Source organism: Pimephales promelas, chromosome 6 (assembly GCF_988280905.1).
Source record: "Pimephales promelas chromosome 6, fPimPro1.hap1.1, whole genome shotgun sequence".
Taxonomy (NCBI): Eukaryota; Metazoa; Chordata; class Actinopteri; order Cypriniformes; family Leuciscidae; genus Pimephales; species Pimephales promelas.
In genome coordinates this window covers 8,914,514-8,937,745 of record NC_142774.1, presented here as the reverse complement: position 1 = coordinate 8,937,745, position 23,232 = coordinate 8,914,514, and the positions used below count along the sequence as shown (strand labels likewise).

At 37.5% G+C, this 23,232-nt stretch overlaps 3 protein-coding genes across 4 annotated transcripts; 2 read left to right on the top strand and 1 right to left on the bottom strand.

Moving 5' to 3' along the window:
• Nucleotides 1-183: 183 nt before the first annotated feature.
• On the bottom strand, nucleotides 184-9,020 carry ppm1kb (protein phosphatase, Mg2+/Mn2+ dependent 1Kb). The gene is made up of 7 exons (XM_039688669.2): nucleotides 8,865-9,020; nucleotides 7,593-8,163; nucleotides 7,251-7,351; nucleotides 4,045-4,210; nucleotides 3,812-3,956; nucleotides 2,268-2,402; nucleotides 184-1,742 (listed from the first exon to the last, which is right to left on the bottom strand). Exons 2-7 carry the CDS (start codon nucleotides 8,030-8,032, stop codon nucleotides 1,611-1,613), a joined length of 1,119 nt encoding a protein of 372 aa, XP_039544603.2. The 5' UTR covers nucleotides 8,033-8,163; nucleotides 8,865-9,020; the 3' UTR covers nucleotides 184-1,610.
• A 607-nt stretch (nucleotides 9,021-9,627) lies between these two features.
• On the top strand, nucleotides 9,628-17,008 carry herc56.4 (HECT and RLD domain containing E3 ubiquitin protein ligase 56.4). Of its 2 annotated transcripts, XM_089132057.1 has the most exons (24): nucleotides 9,628-9,906; nucleotides 10,080-10,203; nucleotides 10,285-10,361; nucleotides 10,476-10,700; nucleotides 11,238-11,329; nucleotides 11,419-11,549; nucleotides 11,664-11,791; nucleotides 11,885-11,955; nucleotides 12,035-12,141; nucleotides 12,269-12,328; nucleotides 12,408-12,513; nucleotides 12,601-12,787; nucleotides 12,869-13,032; nucleotides 13,119-13,193; nucleotides 13,323-13,418; nucleotides 13,543-13,611; nucleotides 14,411-14,560; nucleotides 14,647-14,787; nucleotides 14,868-15,031; nucleotides 15,122-15,185; nucleotides 15,267-15,325; nucleotides 15,871-16,054; nucleotides 16,133-16,232; nucleotides 16,345-17,008. In XM_089132057.1, exons 1-24 carry the CDS (start codon nucleotides 9,687-9,689, stop codon nucleotides 16,557-16,559), a joined length of 3,009 nt encoding a protein of 1,002 aa, XP_088988183.1. In that variant the 5' UTR covers nucleotides 9,628-9,686; the 3' UTR covers nucleotides 16,560-17,008. The 2 variants fall into 2 exon arrangements, with proteins under 2 accessions (XP_088988183.1, XP_088988184.1); XM_089132058.1 differs by lacking the exon at nucleotides 13,543-13,611.
• Nucleotides 17,009-17,584: 576 nt separating this feature from the next.
• Nucleotides 17,585-21,747, top strand: zp3c (zona pellucida glycoprotein 3c). The gene is made up of 8 exons (XM_039688629.2): nucleotides 17,585-18,462; nucleotides 19,499-19,611; nucleotides 19,700-19,803; nucleotides 20,093-20,267; nucleotides 20,661-20,787; nucleotides 20,867-20,955; nucleotides 21,347-21,423; nucleotides 21,493-21,747. The coding sequence occupies exons 1-8, from the start codon at nucleotides 17,662-17,664 to the stop codon at nucleotides 21,624-21,626; spliced, it is 1,620 nt and encodes a 539-aa protein (XP_039544563.2). The 5' UTR covers nucleotides 17,585-17,661; the 3' UTR covers nucleotides 21,627-21,747.
• The last annotated feature ends 1,485 nt before the right edge of the window (nucleotides 21,748-23,232 follow it).

Sequence of the window (23,232 nt, the reverse complement as noted above, 5' to 3'; positions counted from 1 at the left end):
CAGGCCTACTAAAATATATGCTTTAAGTAGAAAGTCAAAGAAAAAAAGAAGCAAGAATCAATTGTGGTACCTAATACCATGAGAAATGTGACGCACACCAACTCTACTTTTAATGGATCCAATTAGATTGGATGCATCAGGATTTAAACACAGGTGAAAAAAAATCAATGTCTAACCAAAGGAGATGTTTCTGGTGAAACTTTATTCACAGCTGCATTGTATTTTACAATAAACTGCATATTAATAATAGCAAAGTTAGGTCCAAAGAACAGGAAACACTTGCAGTTGTTTTACAGATTGTTCTAAGCAAAATCCATGCACAGTTGTGTTAACACTGAATGTAATACATTCTAACAGAAACATAATAAGTACTGGAAGTGCTTTTGGACCTTAAAGAGGAAGACATGAACAAAAGAAGGCTGTAAAAAGTCTAAAATGAGAGGAAATGCTGAATGAGAATGAAATGAAGTGTTAAATGCCGGATTCAAAACATGAAGAAACGAATACGAAGCTTGAACATGAGATGCCGACTTGCTGAGGTCACGTGTGTATGGTTCCACAAATAAAATTCACTGGACATCAGAGATCACGACAGATTTTGAATGTCTGCAATTACAACAATCAAGTCAGAGGATGAATGAATGAATGAATGTTCACTTCTCTCCTGTAACTAGGAGACTTTAGAAGAAAATATGTATTATTACATATATACATTCACATATACCATAAAGTTAACTGTCCATCATATACATTATATAAATAAAATAAAACAACCATCCGCACTTTGATCTATACATTGTAGGGAAACCGCAGAAGTGTACAATCTGAATAAAAATAGTTTGTCTGGTAACACTAAACGAGCACACGTCACAGTTTAAAACTTTAGTTATGAACCTAAAGTTGAGTTCCTCACCAGAATAACTCAAGCAATAAGAAATAAGAACAGACGTTTATGGACAAGGCACAGAAAAATCGTGGATTTGTTCACACAATGGTCCTCAAGATGGGTTGCAGATTCCATTTGGAAGTAATATTTCTTAGTGTAGCTTTAAAATTGCTGGTTGTTCAGCTGGAAGAAATATATTCACACTTATAAAAGGAGACGGAGTTATAGAAACGTGTGCTTGCACAAGGATTAGGAGTTCATATTTCAGTACACACAGTAGTCTAACTGTGAATATGCAACACTACAAAGAGTCATGAAAAAACAATGGAACCTCCCAAAATCTGAAAATGCTTGACAATCCTATTGTGACGATAAAATGTGACGGGTGTTGCTTCCACTATGGCAAGGCAAACTATTGTAAAGTATCTGCGAAAGACAAAAACAGAACTGAGGTAACCTTTAACTATTAAAGACCAGGAAAACCTCAAAGCTCAGGAGAACTTTAACACCATTCAATGCTTATTTTGCTTCTCTAGGCTAAATAGCTTTCTGATAAGAGAAATCAACTCCAAAACCACATTCAATGTGGGTTCTGGCTTTAATGGTCTTTTTTGAGGTGATCCTCACAGGATGGATAAGGAGAATATTGCACATTGTTTAGCTCGGATTAGTGAGTCGATTTTGTGCATCACTTATACGATTCAGTGTCTCGAGTTATTTTTGCTTAGGCCCAGCGGCCACTGGAGACGAAACTGCGACTGAAGGAGAAGCTCACGTCAGAGCTTTTGTGTTTGCCCCAGGCACCGAATGGCACCACAATGATAGTGCTGTTGTCTTCAGATCCATACTGAAGAGCCTGAGAGAGACAAAAAATAACCAATTAACTTACTACGAATCGTATGCATGTTTAAACCTGCTGCATTCACAATAGGGAGCAGAATAAATCAGTAGGTTTATATAATGGTAACAGGACGCATCATAATCATTTTGTTTTTGCCGGACATTAAAAAAAATGGTTTAGGTTAGGGATGTGCACGAATCATGAAAAAAAAAAAAAACAGTTGTGTTATGAAGCCTCAAGGATACTTATGTGCAAAAAAAAAAAAAAAAAAAAAAAAAAACTTTATTCAAACAATTTCTTCTCTTCCGTGTCAGTCTCTGATACAAAAAGTATTCTCGTCATTTCATAACATTAAATTTGAACCACTGGAGTCACATGGATTTTTTTAACCATGTCTTTTTTACCTTTCTGGGCCTGAAAGTGGTAATAACGTTGCAGTCTATGGGGAGCGGGTAAGAAAGCTCATGGTTTTCATCAAAAATATGAACTAAAAACGAAGAACTAACCCTTTAATGGTGGATGTTGGATTATTTGACTCACTTGTTCAGATATGCGCTGTGCGGCCTCTTTAGGGTCGTTACATTGGTTAATGACGTCACAGATCTCCTGACTGTTCATGATGAAGTTGATGCCATCAGTAGTGAGTGCCAGGAAAGAATCATGGACGTGATGCAACTGAAACACAGGTACACTTAAATCAATACAACTTTTAACAAGTATTTATTTTAAAATAATAAAAATTATAATATATATAATATAGGGGTGCACGATTCAGAAAATGTCACGATTCGATACCGATTTTTTGTCTTGAGATTCGATTCAAAATCGATTTTCGTTTCAAAAACGATTCTCGATTCAAAAAAGGATTCGCAGGTCTACATAAATGTAGTTTACTTTTTCCTATGTGATTGATTGCAGTAGACATAATTTAAAAGAAAAGTTTGATATTACTTTATGTCTTCATACAAAAATAAAAACTTTTGCAACTAAAAAGTGCGAAGTGCCAAGCTTTGGCCAGCTTTTAAATACATTTAATTCAAGTTTAAAATAAAACTTAAATAAAAAGCTTTTACATTTAGCTTTAAAGTGCTATAGTCAGATCAAACAAACAATTATGCTAAATGTGGTTTAAGGAGTAGGCCTACTTCAGCTACCAGGTTGACTGTTGAAATGTGAACTCGACTGGGCACATTGAACTTCCTAAAAATATATACTAATTTCATAGAATCCTTGCGAAAATATTTTAAATAGATTTAAAGAAGCCACCGCTACTGGTAACATCTATGGTTAGATTGATTTGTTTAGATCCAGTGAAGTCGTTCATAGGCGCGTAATTTGCGGGTATCTCCAGTTAACTAGCAGAGCATTCATTTAGGTCGCTATTAAATAAGAGACCTGTTGTTTTTGAAATCAAGCTGAGCGCTCGTGTCCGCTGCGATCAGTGTCATGGATATACAGTGTTCTCTGTGGCTCGCGCAGTCTTCTCTCGGACGCGCGCTTCAATCTATCGCCGTTGTGGAGACTCCGTGAAATCACAAAATAAAATGCACACAAACGTGATGAACATATTCGGTTTTGATGAGAGAGAGAAAAAACTATACGAGTGCGGTTTAGAACCCGTAACCTCTGACACGCTTGGCAAAAGATCTACAGAACTCAAACATAAGATCTGCGGATCGATGCATTTATTTACGGGTTGAGCAGAGAGGCTGCACAGTTTGACCAGCGGGCGGCAAGAACTTGCAATAACTACTTATCAGACCGGCCCTCGCAGCCTCGAAACCATAGAAACACTACCGGACCACCGGTAAAAGTCCCGACTTACCCGATTGCCACTCCGCCCCTGCACGCCATTAAAAAATATAGCCTATGAATCGATTTTTGGAATTCTATGAATCGATTCTGAATCGGTAAAGATTGAATCGCGATTCAAATGTGAATCGATTTTTTTGCACACCCCTAATATAATATACATAATATACAATATATATATATATATATATATATATATATATATAATTAGAGAGAGAAAGAAAAGACATTTTCAGTATATTTAAAGTGAATTTTAAAAAAAAAGCTCTCACTGAAACTCTCTTAGTCTCTGGTTCTGCGATGACACCTGACGTCTTGAGGTCAAAATCTCCAATGCTGCGCGTCATGGCCAGTCTGCCATTGACATTAGGCTGACCCAAACTATTCCACGTAATAAAACCTCCGGTCCTACGTATCCTTCAGAAACAAACATGTCGATTAAAAGAAGTGCTCTCACGGTGCCTCAATTTGTTTGGAGAAACAAATGCTCCCATGCAAACTGTACCTCTCTTTTTCATCCTTTCTCTCAGGTGTGTGATCCACAGTGAGTTTGAGGGCCTTGCCTTTGCGGCACAGCATGGCACGGCTGTCCCCCACACTGCCCACCACCAGCTCGATCCCATCTCTCAGCAGAGCCACTGTGGCTGTGGTCCCTGCACTCAACAGAGAGGCTGTAACACACCAGAGACCGAGGCAGAATGGTTAGTTGTGATGCGCTTAAAGTCTCTGATAGAGAATAATACGCAATAGTGAGTTTTTGTAATCAATCACACACACAAAAACTAAAAAGCTTTAATTCTTAGTCCTGTTCTGAGAATTACACATAATTCTAGTGTACTGTACTACACAATACTATGGATATTTAATAAATATGTACGCAATGCTTTGGTAAACAAGCTTTTGATAAAAACTTTAACCGAAAACAAAAAAGAGGGAGATTCCAAAGGAGATGATGCACTGGATTGGTCAAGACAACCAGGTAGCATTGTGTCTTTTTGACTAGCTATGGCACATATGACAGTAAACACCAGTGGTTAACAAAAATTCATTAATAGTGTAAAAGCAAGCAGCTTTTTTTCTTCACTGAAAATTACTTTATTCTCCCACAGTAAGAATCTTGTGCTTTTCTACATCATCAAATAAAACTAGAGTTATCCATACACAGAAAACAAGCTCTGAACACAACTACTAACTAATCATTTTCCAGCAACCAACACATGTGAAGAAGACAGAGCACAGTAAAGGAGAGATAAGAGAGAAAGACAGAAAGGAAAGGAGAGAGAGAAAGGTCAGGAACCTTCCAGAAGTCCACGCAAGGACCCGCTGGAGCAATCTAGCCCTCCGGCCTCCATAAAGGTAGTGCAGAGCTGCAGCTCTTATAGGGGGTAAGCTGGGTCCACGGCTGTTGTAGATATAACACGCACACACAAAGGGCAAGATTGGACAAGTCACGCAGCAGGCCACACTAGTGGGCCGCACACTACATGAATAAGATGGGCCTGGCATAATCGTACTTATTCTAACAGCATTTAATATCCTTATTAACACATATGAATCTAACAAAGACTATTCTAAAGAAAAATGGCAAAAGCGTATTTTTAAATATGCATTAATATTATATACTGGGGGTGGGAATCAAATGTAATATTTGATACTATTTCAGTTCAAGGAGTCATGATGTTGTTCATGATTCCTGATGCATTTTGATTTTTCACTGGATGCAAATCTTTATAAAGTCAAGGTACCTTGTAGGTACATTTTCTCTAAAAAATGAACAGTAATAAAATAAATGAGTAGGGATGTCGTTAACAATTATTTTGGTAACAAGTAATCAGTCGATTATTCTGAAGATTATTCCAGTAATCTGATTTCGTGGTAATAAAAATAGACCTAAAGCCTAAGCCTTTAAAGACTTATAATACATATATAATAACAACAACAGTGATTCCCCTACAATGTATTCAGCCTCTGAATCTCCAAGACAGGAGGAAAGAGCCACATATGAAAATGTTTTCAATTAGGTTGTTTAGATTGTTTTTATGTCACGGTGCAATAAGGGGCTGTTCATATAGCGCGTTTTTTTTTTTTTACACGTGCAAATTCGTTATTTCAGATGTGGCAAGCACGCTCATAATAGAAGCAACGTGGCGCGCTCGTTTTTTTCATGCGCGCCTCTGTTCGTGACGAGACGCCACAGGAGAGAAAGCGCTTGTGGAAAGGAGAAAATGATACGAACTGCGCTCTCCATGAGGACGAGGAAGTATCAGCAAAGAATTATTTGATTTCTAGCCCTTCCATTAGCTTTACTACTAGATATATTTATAGAGATGAGAAATAAAAAGCCACCCTGTACAGCTATGATCAGCTGTTCAGCCGAGCTTTCAATGTTGTTGCAGAAAGGTCGAAGCTGATCAGCTGTTTTTTGTCACATGACCTATTGAGACGAGATGTTGAGATGTTTTTTTGTGCGCAAAAAACTTAATATGTGAACGGCCCCTAAAGTGGACTCGGTGTGGTTGAATCGGGCTAGTTTTACGAGTAAGAGTAGCCTACATGAGCACAATATCGAACATACACCCTGGTATCAGTATCGGTGCATCCCTATTTATGTCATTAATATTAGTCCGTCAGATAAGCAGTTCTAGGCTTATTCTTGGCTGGATAACTCTTAGCTTCCTTTTAAAATTAAATATGAACACAATTTTGGATTAAATGTAAGTAGATTTAAGTCAAATAAAACACGTTTTATCTCCTGTATAGTTTGGTACTCTACAATAAGATAACAGTCATCATTAACATTACTTAACGCGTTATCTAACATCAACACATTGAGTGAACAATATATTATTAATTTACACAAAAGAAAAACATGAATACTCCTGCCTAAAATTATAAAATTAAGGTTTCTGTTTGTAACCAGTTCAAGGTACAATAATCATGCCTTGAATCTCTCTTGAGTCTCAAAATGTCCATTTCTAGCCACAAAACTTGCCAGAAGTCATGGTCTAACACTGAACAACGAGGCAATAATATGGTTGAAAAAAAGTATCAAAAGCAAGTAATCATATTTCTGTATATTATGTATTTTAACAAATGCCTGCAGAGAGCGCCAACAGCCTGGTGTTGTCACACTTTACAACAGATCAAATCCATCCTTAATACTGGCCAAATGACATTTAACTCAAATGTTTACTTAAACTTTAATAATTGTCTTTTTTTATGAAATGCTAAAGCCACTGTAATTTCTTGAGTAAGAACATGTGGACATCAAAAACGTTCAAACTCAGACCAAGGGTTTAAACTTCTATTTTGAAATTGTGATGAACAGTTCGTAATTTGGAGAAAGAAAATCAATGCATCTAGGAATCAATTATTTTACCCACCCCTAGTATATACTAGTGTTATCTTTATTTTAGGATGGACGCATTTTACAGAGCCAAAGAGAAGTCTGTGAACTATCACGAGAAGTTTATACATGCCTTCCGTTTCCGTTTTTTTTTTTTTTGTTATTAAATAAAAATATTTCTTTAGTCTACATCATCATGTTCTGCTCACAAACATCAATTTGGCTCTGTTACATGTATACCTGATGCATCAAAGCAATACTTATGCATTAAGACTCTAAAACTGAGCTGAGGGACTACAGAGTATTATGTATTCATGTACCATGCATGCTTTCAAAAAAGAATAAATCAGTGAAACAGGACCTACCATCTGCACTGAAGTGAAGATGCCTGGCTAACGATTTGTCCAGCTCAAGAAATGCCCTGGTTAAAACTAACTCCAGGTTATTCTCCTCCTCTGCAATGTCTCTGAAACAAAAATCACCAAATGCAACATAAACAGTTAGTTATTATAAAACACAGTTTCCAAAGCCCATCTCTTGAAGGAAACCTCCAAAGTTTTATGTTACTAAACACACGGCTTTGAGCCTCTATGTGGCTCAGTGATTTTTTTCTTGTAGCCGGATGGATATTCATGACAACAAAACTGGTGATTTTTATTCAAATAAAATAAAACTCATATAACAGTCATTAAACGACTGATCCTTACTTAATATGCTTCTCCATGTGCTTGTGGCAGAATTCAGCAGCCGCTGCACCCCCGTGCCCATCAAAAACCGCAAAGTACATTATGTTGTCCGTCATCTGCGATAGTTGAAAGCGGTCTTCATTCTCCTTCCGCTGACCAATCAGCGAGGCACAGCCGACCTTGGTCAGGCTAACTTTGGGAATGAGTTTACCGTAGCGGATGCTTGATGGAAGCATGATGGGCTCATCGATGCGGTTGTCCCAGATACCAAAGGAGTCCCAGGTAGTCGGACGGCCACTGCTGTCTGGATCAAAGCGGGAGTTACTGCACCGAGGAGATGACGGAGTGTGTAGAGACCGTATCGGGTCTTCCTGATGGGCGCTGGTCAGGCCAAGGGCGGCCCTGCTGCAGACACGGGACCCGCTGAGCGTGGCATATCGCATGAGAAGAGCCACTGACATACTCTGTGGCTTGACACCACACTTATGGAACAGGTGGGAAGAGTTTGATACAAAATGGGACCCAAAACACGCTTCAAAAGTCAGTGCAGAAAGTGTACCTTGAAGAATTTACAGTCTTGACCAGGAGTTCTCTGCAAAACAAGGAGGAAATGAACAAATGAATGACTTGCCTTTGTTGTAAAACTAAACAGCATGTACTACAGCCCCTCCCACTTCAACAAAAAAAAAAGTCATTCAATAAAAAATATTGTATAATACATGTCCAAAAATGCTGCCTAAGTAGTCGATACTGGTTAGGTTATAAGACAGCCTTTGTTTAAACACTAAACAGCGGGTTTACTGCCTGTACCAATGGAGTCATTCAGTAAGCAACAAGGTTATACGCAAATGTGCCCCACCCCCTATTTAATTCACACAAGATATCATAGATTTAACGTTATACACATAACCTGCGAAGACAACATCAATACATTCCTCTAAAAGTAAAATAACCTCAAATCAAGACACATGGGCAAATAAGCAACAAGTTAAAATATAAAAAAAGAGTGTAAACAAACATGACGCAACACTCCGCTTATATAACAGCATGCTAGCAATGCTTTCAAACAGCTCGTTAGTGACATTTTAAACATAACTAGTAACGCAAGAAATATATATAAACGTATATAAATTATATTAGAAGAAGCTTATTAATGATAACATTAATCACAAGAACAAGCAAAATGGAGATGAATCCTCGAGCTTTTCGGCGCTCGAGCTGCTAGCAAAAACAGATTCCGCGACAACAAAACGAGAATATTGCGTAATTTCTAGCTTTTTATTTACTACGTACCTTCAAATTGTGTGAAAAGAGTGAATTTCGATTTATTTTTGTTTATTCTAACGAGTTAGTATATGTATTATACTATGGTAAAATACAGGCGGTCATTTCTTCTCGTCGTTTCAGCTTTGCTCTCCAAGGAAAATACCAGTGAACCAATCAGAATCCCCCGTTTCGTCGGTGGAGTTCAATCAGTTGATTGGCCAAATTTCTGTGATTGACATGGATCTTAACCAATGATTTAGGACAAAGAGTACTGCACCAGATCATGTAAAATAACGAAGCGAACTGGTTAAAAAATTATTCACATACCAATATGTTGTTTTTCTCAAGTTGATCGCACACAGACAAACCTACCGTGTATAGCCTATGCGTTAAAATGTATCTATCGACATGTTGATCTTGGTGTAGGAGTGGAGATGTATGAAAGAATCGATTTGTACCATTTTCGTTGCATGAAAATAGATTAAATGTTGACTTTTGTTCGTTTTTAGTCCATTATATTTTGTCAAACACCTTCTTTTGTTCCTCCGTGGAAGACTAAGTGAAAACTACACAGAATATATTTTATTTGTTTGAAATATCCCTTAAGTTTTTGTTTCGTTTTCCAAATAACTTCCCTCATTATTAAACTAAATTCCTCATTCCTTTTCTTTGTTGTTCGTTTTAGCTATTCACTCTATTAAAAGCATCATTGTAGATTATGATTCCCAAACAGTTTCACTTAGTGGGAAATCAAATTGGTTTCGTTTAGACCGAAACCATTGTGTTTGCATTCAGAGAGTGTGTTGTTGAGTCAGCTGGAGTCTTTGTTTGGTCCATCAGCTGACAGCTATGAACGTGCTGTGCTACTGGGGAGCGCAGGTCCGAGAGGGCTTCGGTCTGATAGAGCCTGACAAAGTCAAACATGGCAAATGTGGAATACGATCCGTATGTTCCAAAACACCAGTTCAGGACATATCAGCTGGAAGGAGTTTTGTTGGATTTATCAGGAATGGGAAGCTCTGGGTCCTGAGATTGCGCGGCAAAGACTGCGATCAGGATGGAAAACTAAGTATGAAAGCCTGCAATAAATGAAAATATTTTATTGTTATTTTTAAAATTATTATTACAATGCTTATTAAATGTAAGATAAATGTCATGTATTAATTGTGAAAAGATGTTTGTTTGTATGTTTACAGTCTGAATAGAAGTTGAACTGATGAAAATATTTTATTATACTCACAGAGCAACCACAGCTAAAGAAGAACAGAGAACTGAGATTCAGATCGATTGTCTGTGGAGGAGCTGGTGCGGTTCTTCTTGATAATGGAGGAAAAGTTATCATTATGGACAAATCTACTGTGGGCCGGTATTATAAATTGCCATACATTATTACAAAAAATACAGTAGGCCTAGCCTATATATCTGACAGATTGTCTTTTCTCTGCAGTCCTCTTAAAGGTCTGGAAAACAGGCAGGTGATTCAGATCGCATGTGGAGTCCAGCATTCAATGGCACTAACCAGGGGTATTCACAACCATTTCATCTAACAACTTGTGTTTTGTTTTAATATTTTGAAGGATTGTCATGAATTGATAGGCATTTGAGTGTAGATATGCAGAGCTGTTGTTGGTCTTTCAGACGGTCAGCTGTTTGTATGGGGTGATAACACTCACGGTCAGCTGGGTTTGGAGAAAGAACATCCCAGGTCTCTGTCAGCTCCTCAACGTGTGGAGAGTCTGTGTGGGGTCCCACTGGCTCAGATCAGCGCTGGAGGAGACCACAGCTTTGTGTTGTCTCTCTCTGGAGTCGTGTTCGGATGGGGGAAGAACTCGGCTGGACAGCTGGGCCTCGGAGACACTACAGGTCTGAACATTTCATTATGTTACGAAATCACTGATGCAAGGATCCAGTCAGATGATTAAGTCAAATTTTATTTCTTAACAGTAAAAAACAAATCTAATAATAAATGAAGAGTACAAGTAATTCATTCATAATCAGGATTAACATTTTTATGAAAAAACATTCGCTAAGATTAGCTAAGACAACATTCGTTTACCACTTTATTCTGAGACATTCAAGCATATGTGGTCTGTATTGAAAATGTATAGTCTTTTCCCCTCATCTATAGCAAGTATAAAACTTCACCTTAAGTCAATCAGGTACATTTGAGGCATAATGATTAATAAAAGAAAACCATTAAACATACATTTCCAATTATAAAAATGATTAATGATAAAACATAAGCAAATGATAAAACATTAGAAAGAAATATGATTATTTGTTTTTCTGATTCATCAACCAGTAAAAGCATACTGTATAAATATACAACATTTGTGAAATACTGTGTAAAATCTATATCAAACCATTGAAGGTGATGAATTTACTGTTTTTCCACCACAGACAGACGCATCCCAACGGTTGTAAATAGTCTGAACCGAAAGAAAACTGTGTCCATCTCATGTGGAGGGGAACACACTGCCACTTTATCAAAGGTAGTATTTTGTAATATTTAAAATATCCATATTATAAATAATACCATATTTAGCATAAAACAAGCTTGACAGGAAATGTTATGTTTCAGGGCGGCACTGTCTTCACATTTGGATCAGGAGGTTTTGGCCAGCTTGGGCACAACTCATTTAAAGACGAACATCATCCGCGGGTCGTTGCTGAACTGTGGGGATCTAAAGTGTCCCAGGTCACATGCGGGAGGTAAACTAGACTTTTTTTTAGAAGCATCAGTGTTTCAATGCAGATTTCTTTTCATTTCCTCACATGTTTGAGATCAGTTCAGTTATTAGGCATTTGATTCTTTCTTGAATGAAGACGTCACACACTCGTATCAGTCGAATCGTCTAAGGTGATCTATTCATTTGGATGTGGGATGCAAGGGAAGCTGGGAAATGGAGAAATGACCAAGCAGTCTGTGCCTTTCCCTGTGGATCTGTCAACTGGTAGATAAAATTATCTTTTAGCCATAGGTTTATTTTGTTATAAATATTTTATATTCTTGATGTTGCTCTGAACTGAATGTTTGTTGCACCCAGAATGTGATCAGAAATACACATTTGAACAACTCATCGCTGGGGAGAATCATTCCTTTGCCTTGTTTTTCAGAGTAAGACAAACAAAGATATTACATACAAATTAATTGCTGCACCGTGGTTACTTAAATTTACTTTTTCGCTATTTTGTAGAAGCTTGAAAGTAAGCCAAAATACAATCACAGAGCGGTTTTGGCATTGAATGACAGAATGATTGACCGATGGCTGTATGGAAGTGATTCATGGCCAACAAAAAAGAAGTGAGTGTTTGGCTTAGCTTCTGTTCACGTGATTTTTCATTTTAATTCAATTCGAGGTTGTGTTGTTGAGCAATTTAATATATAAGAGCATATAAATGGACTATAAATATTGTTTTGCTGTTTACAGGGAAATAAACACAGTGTTCTCCTCGGCTGCTTCTCTGAATGGAAGTTTCCTCAAAACAAGGTAAATTTAGGTAGTCTTATCTAGTCATTTCTGTGCCTAAAATCACTCCTTTTATCACAGTAATGTTCTGTCCTTGTAGTTGTGATGAACATTATCAGACTTCTGAGGAACATTGTGGATTGGATTTTGATCAGGTTAAAACATCCTTTGCAAAGTTATTAGAGAAGGAAGCGTTGATATCAGAGGTAATGATGAAACCAATGTTTATAAAAAAAATTACATTACATTTTAACCACATGAGTGAGATGCAGTTGATGGTTTTTGGCCCTCAGGTGGTGAAAGTGGTTCGCAATAAACTGCTGCCGTCTCTAAACCCAAATCCAGCTGGTGTGGAAGCTTTGAGACTTTACCTTCTCCTCCCTGAGCTCATCAGAGAACTCCAGGAACAAAGAACTGAACTCACTGGACCACTGGCCTCCAAAATCCTTGATCTGAATCCTGCTGCTCTCAAGGTGTTAGGTAAAACTGGAGGACCATTTTGACCTTTGTGTTTTTTGGGTTTGTTGTATTTGCCTAAGTATTTGTATGATATATTCTCAGTGATGTACTGGTCCAATCTCCCCAACGATTGGCTCAAAGAATTGGTGAAGTTGTTTCAGAAAGAATGTGCTGAGTTGATTGGCCAGATTTCTTGTGGTAAAACTAAGCATGACTTTACTAGACGCCTGCAGAACTCTTTGCAGGTCCTTCGGATCCTCTATAAGGTGCCTTTTTTAAAGATTTGATCTCAAGATTAAATTTAACCTGATCATTGTATTATAATTGTTTATACTTTGTCTCTTTTGTAAAGGTCTGTTGCAGTACCCAAAGTGACGTCACAAACAGTTATTTCATCATTCATGAGATCAATGATCTTTTAGATATGGTGAGAACCAAAGCAATAGTATATATATATATATATATATATACACATTTTTAATTATTTATTTATTTTTTTGTTTTTTTAACAACAAACCGAAATACCAGAACGTTCTATTTTTCTTTAAATCAATAGCTGGGAGCCACCGTGGCAGCACTGGCTGAGATGATTTTAAGAGGTTGTTTCACAGAAAACTTCCGTGACATGGTGAAATTGAAAGAATACTACTTTGTGAGTATTGAAGGCTTCTGTCATGATACATACGAATATTTCAATGAGATTTGCATGACATTTTTAATGTTCTGTGTTCAATAACTAACACATCTTAAAGTACTTCCATGGATTTTTCTTTCAGGGAACTATTGATATGTTGGGCAAGTTCCCTTTTGCAGCTGACATGCTATCTAAACAGAGAATGTTTAGTGTAAGTCCGAGATGTATGTACATATGGCATACATGCAGTACTTAATAACTATTTTTTTTAGCAACAATTAATCTCAAACCTGTATGATGTTCTCTCTTATGGTGAATACACACTTGGGTGCAGTTTACACCTGGTATTAAAAAGATCTGGGGAAACCCATACATTTACCCTCCCCTCAAAGAAATCAGGACAAAAGTGGTTGAAGGTGGACAAAAGAGATGGATTAAAACACCAGGTGTAAACGGGAAATGGGGATATGTGTCTCCCTCGCTATCTTAACACCAGGAGTAAACCCGAGAAGAAAAGTACCAGGGCCTTTTCTTCAGTTTGAACGCTTTCAGGATCTTCACTATGAAAGCAATCTGTCTGAATGCATTTTCAACTACTTCTAGAAGAGGTTGAATCTAGACAAACTCGAAACATTTTTTTGTTTTGTTTTGTTTTTGTATGTTTGCAAGCTGTTTGATTCATAACATTAATTTAAAATAAATTAATTGAAACTAAATCCATAAAATGATCTCATAATTGAAGCCTTTAAAAGGTTTTAAATATGAAGCGCCTGACGGCACTTTAGAACAAGGTTCCATACAGAACCTTTTCTTTTAATGCCAGAGATGCTTAACGACTCTTAAGGTAGTGTTTCCCCGTGAGAGCATAACCGCACCCAGATTTTGAAAATAAAATAAAAAAATAAAGTCATACAGGTTTGAAATCATACAGGTGTGGGGAAATGATGACAGAATAATTTATTTTTGGTGGACTACCCCTTTAAAGCTAACATATTTTTTACTCTTCTTAGTACCTGCAGAAAAAGTGCATATGGAGCTTTCCTGACCAAGAGATGCCCATGTTAAATTGCAACGTGTTGCGTGTAAACAGGGACTCACTGTTGACAGACACCTTAAAGTATCTCAAACCAAAAACCCACTCATTTTTAAATGTATTAAAGGTAAAAGAATTACAGAATTGAAATCAGAGTTGAAATGTCTGATATTGCATTCTACTTTAACAATGATGAAAACGTCTCCTGTACAGGTCGAGTTCATCGGGGAGAATGGAATAGATGACATGGGCTTATCAGCCGAATTCTTCTCCCTTCTTTCCAAGTCTCTCCTCAACTGGGAGAAAAGGCTGCTGGAGGTCCATGAGACTTTACTGGTTTGGTTCAATCCTAATGTAAGCTCTACACCAAACACTCCTTATTCCTAGGCTTTCTTATGTGGTCTTCCCCATACATTTCATATGTGTCTTTTCAGCGCACGCAATGTAAGGATTTTTACTATCTTGGCGTTATCTGTGGAATGGCGCTGTACAACCATCATTGCATAAACATTGACTTCCCATTGGCCTTGTTCAAGAAACTCCTCCAGCTGAGTCCCACTCTGAATGATCTGGAGGAACTGTCCCCTGTGGAGGCCAGGTAAACCATTAGATGTTACACATTGTACGTTTCCCAGTGCTTTTACAGAGCTGATCATGGTTTATTTTTATTTTATAAATCCCCCATTAGAAGTTTGAAAAGCCTTCTCGAGGAAGATGAGGACGTCGTGGATATCCTCTTTTTGGATTTCACAGTAATACAGTCTATATTCACTTGTATAAAGGTGTACACAGCTGTTGTTTAAATGCTTATAGGAGCCATTTACCTCTTTCAGGTCAAAGGGCAAGAGCTCGTTCCAAACGGAGGTCAAATTCCAGTGACCAAAGTTAATAGGTAGTGCACTAACCTCATTCTTCCCACGCACTATCCATCCATCTATCCATCTATCTATCTATCTATCTATCTATCTATCTACACTGTAAAAAAATATTGTTGGTTTAACTTAAGTACGTAACCTGGTTGCCTTAAAATTTTAAGTTCATTGAACTGGAAAAAGTGAGTTAATACGTTGAAGAAGAATGATTTAATCATCAGAAACTCAAAATTATATGTTATCTGAACTAAATAAATTATTTAAGTTGATTTGACAAAAGAAAAAATGTTGTGATTACTACACTGTAAAAAATTATTGTTGGTTTAACTTAAAAAAGTAAGTAACCTGGGTTGCCTTAAATTTTAGTTAATTGAACTGGAAAAAGTGAGTTAATACAATGAATGATGATTATTATAAAGTTGATTTGACAAAAGAAAATATGTTGTGATAACAAATCTTGAAAATTGTTTTTACAGTCTATCTATCTATCTATCTATCTATCTATCTATCTATCTATCTATATTTTAGACTTTGTCAAGCTTGTCTTGATTTTTTTTTTTTTCAGACAGAAGTATGTGGATTTGTATGTCGACTTTGTTTTCAACAAGTCTGTGAAGAATCAGTTCAGGAATTTTTCAAGAGGTTTCTCTGATGGCTGCCCGCTCGATATCTGGAGCGTGTTCCACCCTGAAGAACTGCAGGAGCTTCTCCACGGCTCCCCTAAATATGACTGGCAGGAACTTCACCAGGTAAATGTTTTAGCAGAATTTGCAAATTTGTAATAAGAACTGAACAAAAATGTAAGACTTTTTCTGCTCTGTCTTCAGTCTGCTTCCTATGAAAGATGTTCTGCCTCTGATGAGCTTATCAAGAACTTCTGGACTGTTTTCTTTGAGTTCTCTGAAGAGAACAAGAAGAAATTTCTGAGTAAGCTCACACATGATTTTATTTTATTTATTTTTATTTTGACGCATCTGCTACATCATTTAAAGATTGTTATTTGTATTGCCTCACATCCTCACTCTATATTTTTCTGCAGTGTTCTTGTATGGGACGGACCGTGCACCAGTGGGAGGTTTCTCAAAGCGTTCTCTTAAGATTAGTCAGTCAGATGGTCCTGATACAGATCAGCGTTTGCCAGAGGCTCAGACCTGCTATGGCAGATTAATTCTTCCCAAATACAGCAGTATCAACACACTTCGCAACAAGCTAGTACATGCAATCAACTTTTGTCAGGTTTTTGGACGAATGTGAACATCCATTGATGTTCCAAACCCCAAAATATACAAAACTGAGTGTATGTTGATAAAACTTGTAGGTTATCTGTTTTTAAAATGTTATATGAACTATGTGATTCTTTCCCTAAACTTCTTTCAGTCACAAGTTTGAAATATAGATGCAAAACAGCTCAGTCAATTAAAATATCTATCTTAAAATTGTAAATAATTGTAAATAAACATTATAGATGTCAGAGCTACTGTACACAGTAGACGTTGTGAGATATATATATATATTAAATTACCTTTCATTGTTTTTTTATTTACAGATGATAGAATAACTGAACTAATGCATTTTGTCATTTTTATTATCATATATGATGATGCATGTATTCTGGTATGTCACCTTATTGTATGTCCTGTTATTTGGTGGTTCTTCAAACATATTTAAATGCTTAAACAAATAAAAAGATATGTTGTTGTAAATACTATTATTGCATTATATTTTTCTTATTACAGGTTTCTTAATTGCTTTGACTCAATTCTCGAATTAGATCCTCCCTCAAAACAAAAGTGTCAGTGTCAAAAAAACCCCCAAAAAAACATGCAATTTGTATACAACTAATATTTGTGTGAAATTACAACATTTAAACATTTTAACAAGTGTGGCTCGCACACAATGCCAAAAGCACTTGGTATTTTGGCGGCATTGGCCAAAGACACAATAATTAGCATGAAATAAAAGTTTTGGATGTTACATTTTGCAGACATGATGCAATAGAATTGTTGCAGCAGAACAAGAAAAAATAAGTTTATATATCAAGTAAATAATTTGGTTTAATATGAAGCCAGAGTGAGGCAAAAATAATTCAAACTTACTCAACCCAGAGATGCAGGTGTTTTTTCCTGTCTTGAGATGCCTTGGCAAAATGCAATACCAGCTTTATCCAGCAGACGTCAAACTTGACCTGTTTTGATGGAGCTCCTTTAGGTTTGGTTTGAGCCATAGACTGTAGGTTTGAGCCAATTAACAGCAGGTGTTTCTTGTCACACTGATATGCTAGCCTACTACGAATTGTCTTGGGATGAGGAGAGCCTCATAAAATTAAGCAGAGGAACGGTTGCAAGAAACTGCAGAGATGTGGCTGAACTGTCTTCTGGTTGTTTTTCTGAGCTCTAATTATTTAGTAAACTCGCTTAATTTTGAAGATGCTGACACTGATATTGACGTTGATCCAGAGGAGAAATGGGACTGGTTGGAAAGTATTACACTAAGCCCAGATGATGATAGTGATGATGATGATGACGATGATGATGATGATGACGACGACGACGACAGTGATGGATTTATGACACAATTCAAAGCTGGTTTAACGGACTCCAACCCAGCTCAAGTCATAGCCGATTTGGACTCGAAACCATTTAAAATCAAACCCGATTTATCGGACCCAAAACCAGTTCAAGAGAAAGGCGATTTATCGGACCCAAAACCAGTTCAAGAGAAAGGCGGTTTATCGGACCCAAAACCAGTTAAAGAAAAAGGCAGTTTATTGACCCCAAAATCAGTTAAAGAAAAAGACGGTTTATCCCACACAAAACCAATTCGTCCGCTATTACTACCGGGGTCAGTACGAATACAGGCATCTATGCTACATAAAGAACTCTTCGCCCCAGAAAGGTACAGTAGGCCGGTGCCTCCGCTACTCAAATCGATACTTCTGGCCGAAACGACCGATGCGATGCGTAAGAAACCTGTCGGTGATCCGAATATGGAGGTGCTGTGTTACATGGACCGGATTCACGTGAAAGTGCGGAGAAGTTTGTTTTCCGACCCCAGCGCATGGAAAAAACTGAAGCTGGGAACGTGTGCTGTCAACAAAGTCTCAGATACTCACTATGAATTTGTGTACTATCTGAAAGGATGTGGCATACAAAGGGGGGTGGGTCGCATTTTCTTTTTATCGCTTCCCCTCGATACCTTATTTAGAGCAGCTCCGTGGCAGGTAGAAGGTGAGGCTGTGTTTTCATTGGCATCCGCTTAAACGGTATAGCTCCTAGATCACTTATTTCCCACAGCTCATTTTGTTTGAGAAATGTCTCTGAAAGATATTTTTTGCTTTTTTTATATATAAGCAGAACAATCAAAAAACGCAGTAAGTTACTGCCTATCCCTCACAGCCTCGCTTTCATCCCCTTTAAAAATCAAAGATGGCGCTTCTGTGAATGGACCCTTTTCACAGACTGTGAAGTGTTTTAACAGTTTTTAATTCTTTTAGCAGCCTGGCTGTGGGAGTGACTAAAGTTGACATCTTTATGTGTTCTAACTGGCATTATCAATTTCTTTTGATAATTAAAGGGGTAGTTCACCCACAAATGAAAATTAAGTCATTACTCACCCCCATGCCTGAGACAAGCTTTCCATGACGCATGCGCGAGAACTGCGATCTTCAACTACTTAAGTTCAGTTCTCGTGCATGCGTCTGGAAATCTCTTCAACTCTCGTCTCAGGCCTACAAGGAAGACGAGGAGTAGTCGAATAAAGTCGTTATTTTGTTTGTTTGTTTTTCGCACAAAGTATTCTCGTCGCTTGACAACTTAGGCTATAGTTGAGCCACTGGTCACATGGAATATTTAAACATTTTCTTCATTGACTTTCTGGGCCGTAAAGTTTCGATCGCTTAGGCAGCCTATGTAGCAGATCCACCTCTCAAATTTAATCAAATATCTTCATTTGTGTTCCGAAGACGAATGAAGGTCTTGCGGGGTTGGTACAGCATGGGGGTGAATAATTAATGACTTAATTTTCATTTTTGGGTGAACTATCCCTTTAAGGAAATGGGAATACAATTATGTTCAATGTAGTATCTCATTCACTGTTATAAAAGTTTCCCCATGTAATGTGAAAAGGGTAAAGTCAAATGATGGACACCGTGTCAAAAATTACAAAAAAAAAATTGGTGATGCGTTTTATTACAGGAGAATGCAGATCGTGTGATTTACTCGAACACACTCCAATATATGCCAGATGACACTGGGCTGATTGTGAGGGAACTGCAGTTTAGGGTGCCTATTCGGTGTAGCTACACAAAGTAAGTAAATTGTTTACATTTCTGGTACATTTTAAAGTGTTGCGTGTGCTTATTTTAAGTGGCTTTATTTTTTTTTTCAAAATTTAAGGTTCCATCGCTCTTATAAGGTAGGATTCTTACCCAAAGTAGCAGGTGGAGTCTTGCACAAGTCCATTGAAACTCGAACAGGGCCCACACTTGCTGCAATGGATGGTACATAAGTCATCTGTGTTCTTCTTTGAAATATTTCTGTGTATTCAATGTTGTACTGAGATGTATGTTTATTGTTTTTATAATGAGCTTCACTTTTCTGATTTTTAAATTCTCCCAAAATTTGGCCATGTTTACTTCGTTCCAAGTGCCTCGCAGTGTGTTTGTTTGGGACGGTCAACTATATGTTGTGACTAATAGCCATTATGCCACACATTCTGTTTATTTAAGGTAAGTTTGTACAGAACTGGTAATATTATGTGTGAAAACTGATTTTTGTTTGTGACTTCAGAGTCTTGGAAGTTGCTTCCGGTTGGCCAGAGCATTGACCTTGGCAAACCCGTATGCTTTGAAGCTAAAAGTCCCAGCAGGGGACCAAGAAAACGGCTGTACCTGAACCGTTGTTTTGTCACATCCACACCAAGCCTTTGGTCGAAGGATAAATATTCTGTTGTTGAGAATTATGGGTAAATATGTCTTATTTATGTAACGAAGCAAGTACGTTGTTGCATCTTCTATGCCAATGAAATGCCATTTAAGGTTGACTGTAGTTTAGACTTGCTTCATGTTTCTGGATAAACTATAAAAACCAAATGTACTAGATAGAGGTTCTGACAAAATGATTAAGTTTCATTTGTATTATTATTATTTTTCAATTAATTTAGACTTCACTTGTTTCATTATTGGATGAATTGGCATTTTGGAACAAATGTCTCAAATTATTCAATGACAAATACAGTTTTTAATAATTGCATGCTGTTGTAATGATGTAATTGATACTCAATATTTTTATAAATACATCTTGTAGAAAAGAGAAATTATTGGAGTTTCCATTTTGTTCCAACTTTATCTCCATATAGATGCATGGTGGACAGTAAAAACAGCGTTTTGACCAAGTTCTACAAAAGCAATGACAAGATGACTGTGAGACTTTGTGTGGGAGCTTTTCTGTTTAAACACATGGTTTCCCAACCACAGTCCAGTAAGGTATAAAATCTTTTTTGTTTCATGTTTAATAAATGATTGGCTTGTTGGCCGCATTTAAAATCCCCTCTTTTCTTGATAGACCATGTTTTTGCATTGTGAGATGGACTTTGGACCTGAGACTCCTACACCTAGTGCCAAGTCATGCATGTATAACAGACGCACCAAGAAGTGAGTTTAAAAGCACACATTTATTTCCAAAAATTTCTGCTCCAATGATGCGATCTCCCTCTCGTATCCTTTTATTGAACAATTTTGATCATTAAAGGTGCAGTAAGCAATTTGAGAAATGGTTTATGTTTGAAGTCACAAACACACCCACCCCTACCCAAAAGGATTACACTCCTATCTTGGTAGCTCCGCCCCCAAATTCACAAAACATTCCATGCTGTGCAGGCACCTCCCCTTCATGGGTGGACACGCCCACTACTGATGATTGGCTACAAGTGTTTTAGCGCTCTGTCCGTTCCACTTTCATCAGCATTTCTCCGAAATCCCTTAATGCACCTTAAGACTTTAAATGTGTCCATGACTGAGAAATGTGGATATCTGTGTGGTTTAGGTGGAGTGAGCTGTATGGTAATGACTCTGTCTGTAACTGCTGTGCATCTACATGTCCTGCTTCTCCAAGGATGTCTGGTCAGTGTGAATGGATTTGTTTCCCAAAGTTAAGTTTGATTTGCTGACAAGTTTTTCTGTCTCTAATAGTTAAGTCAATGATCACCAGTGAGTCCTGGGAATTGAAGATGGGAAAGGAACCCTCATCACCAGAGGAGGCCATGCCCGAGTTCCCTTTAACTGGCCGTGACTTTGAGGTTTCCTGGGAATCAGATGATGATTGATAGAAGTATCACTTTTACAGATGGCAGATGTTTCAAGTTGGATCACAGAATAACACTGTTATAGTCCATGTGGTTATGCCTTGTCAAGCTAATGTAATAAAGTGAATTTATTTTGAATACATTCCGTTCCTTTTTTTTCCACCATAAGTAAACGTTTGATTGCATAATGAAGGTTTTTTGGTGCAGTGTTTTTTTTAGTTTTTTTTTTTAGCGACATCTAGCGGTTTGGTTGCGAGTTTACACTAAATGCTCAACCCTCTCTTTCGATGAAGTTATGGTTGCTAAAACGGGACAAACATCTCGTCGGCTGAGATGGCAGAGAATAGCCAGAGTAAGCCAAGAGTGTGTAAGATTGTCACTGTTTCTGTACCACATTCCATTATAAACCACATCATGGATAAAGTTACAAAGCCATAGTCAGGTGAGGATCAAGGGTTTTAATATTAATCAGCTGATTGTCTCACAAATGTAACCAGCGCATTTCTCCCAACATAGCAAACACGTAATACAGCGAGGGAGAAGAACCACATGAAACTATGCAGCTATATATTTTTATTACAGGGTAGTAAAAGTTTAGCTGGCTAATATGAGCTGTTACTGTGGTTGAAGCGCAAAGCCTTGTTTATACTCGAGCCCAATTCCCTCCGCATCTTTTAGACACCATTTACTACACACAATAGGCTTTTTTTCTCTGATTTTGAAAACTCTTCACGATCGACTTAGATCTCTTCCAAGATCGACAGGTTGGCGATTCTGTAACATACTGTTTTACAGTCAATGACGAGAGTACTAATCAGCTGTCTCATGAACGTAACAGCACATTTATCCCCACATAGCAAACCCATAACACAGTGAGGGAGAACTACTGTAAGTTTCATGAAACAATCCAACTACATATTTTACTCTAGTAACTACTCACGGTGTTTATGGCTAGCTTCTAGCTTTCTGCTGCTTCTCTTTCAAGGCAGTGATGAAACGCGTTCCTATTGAGAATGAGGAGTCACGTGCCGATTTGGGCGGTGTCTGAGCCATGATGGTAGGAGACACTATCGGTTACCAGCGGCAACGCCTTTAGAACCCATAGAGAGACTAAACATTCCAGAGCTCTTAAATTTTCACGCGTTTATTATTTTGGCAGGACAGAGACGGATCTAAGAATACGAGAAAAAAGGCATAAAGTAAAGCAATGCAAACGAAAGAAAAGGGACCTTACAGGAACAAACTCACACAAAGTGCAAAACAGCTGTATTTGGAGAAGCAGCATCAATATATTTGTTCTTTTGCACTAATAACAGTATTATTATTTTATTATTATTACTTCTAAATAAATATTGTTAAGCCATATCAAGTTGTTTCAAACATTTATTTCATTGAAATAAAAAAAGTAATGAACAAGGCACTCAAACAACACTTTTGCATATGTTCGTTATGGCACAGCAAACAGTGAAAATCGTATACTAAAGGCTAAAGCAATCCAAGCAATACCAAGCAAATTTCGGTAACCTAAAAAACTGTATTCCATTGTTCCTATGTTTTCCATATACATCGTATGAGGTACTGGAGTAGTTTTTAACGCAGCAGTGACTTTCAGGCATGGTAAAACAGT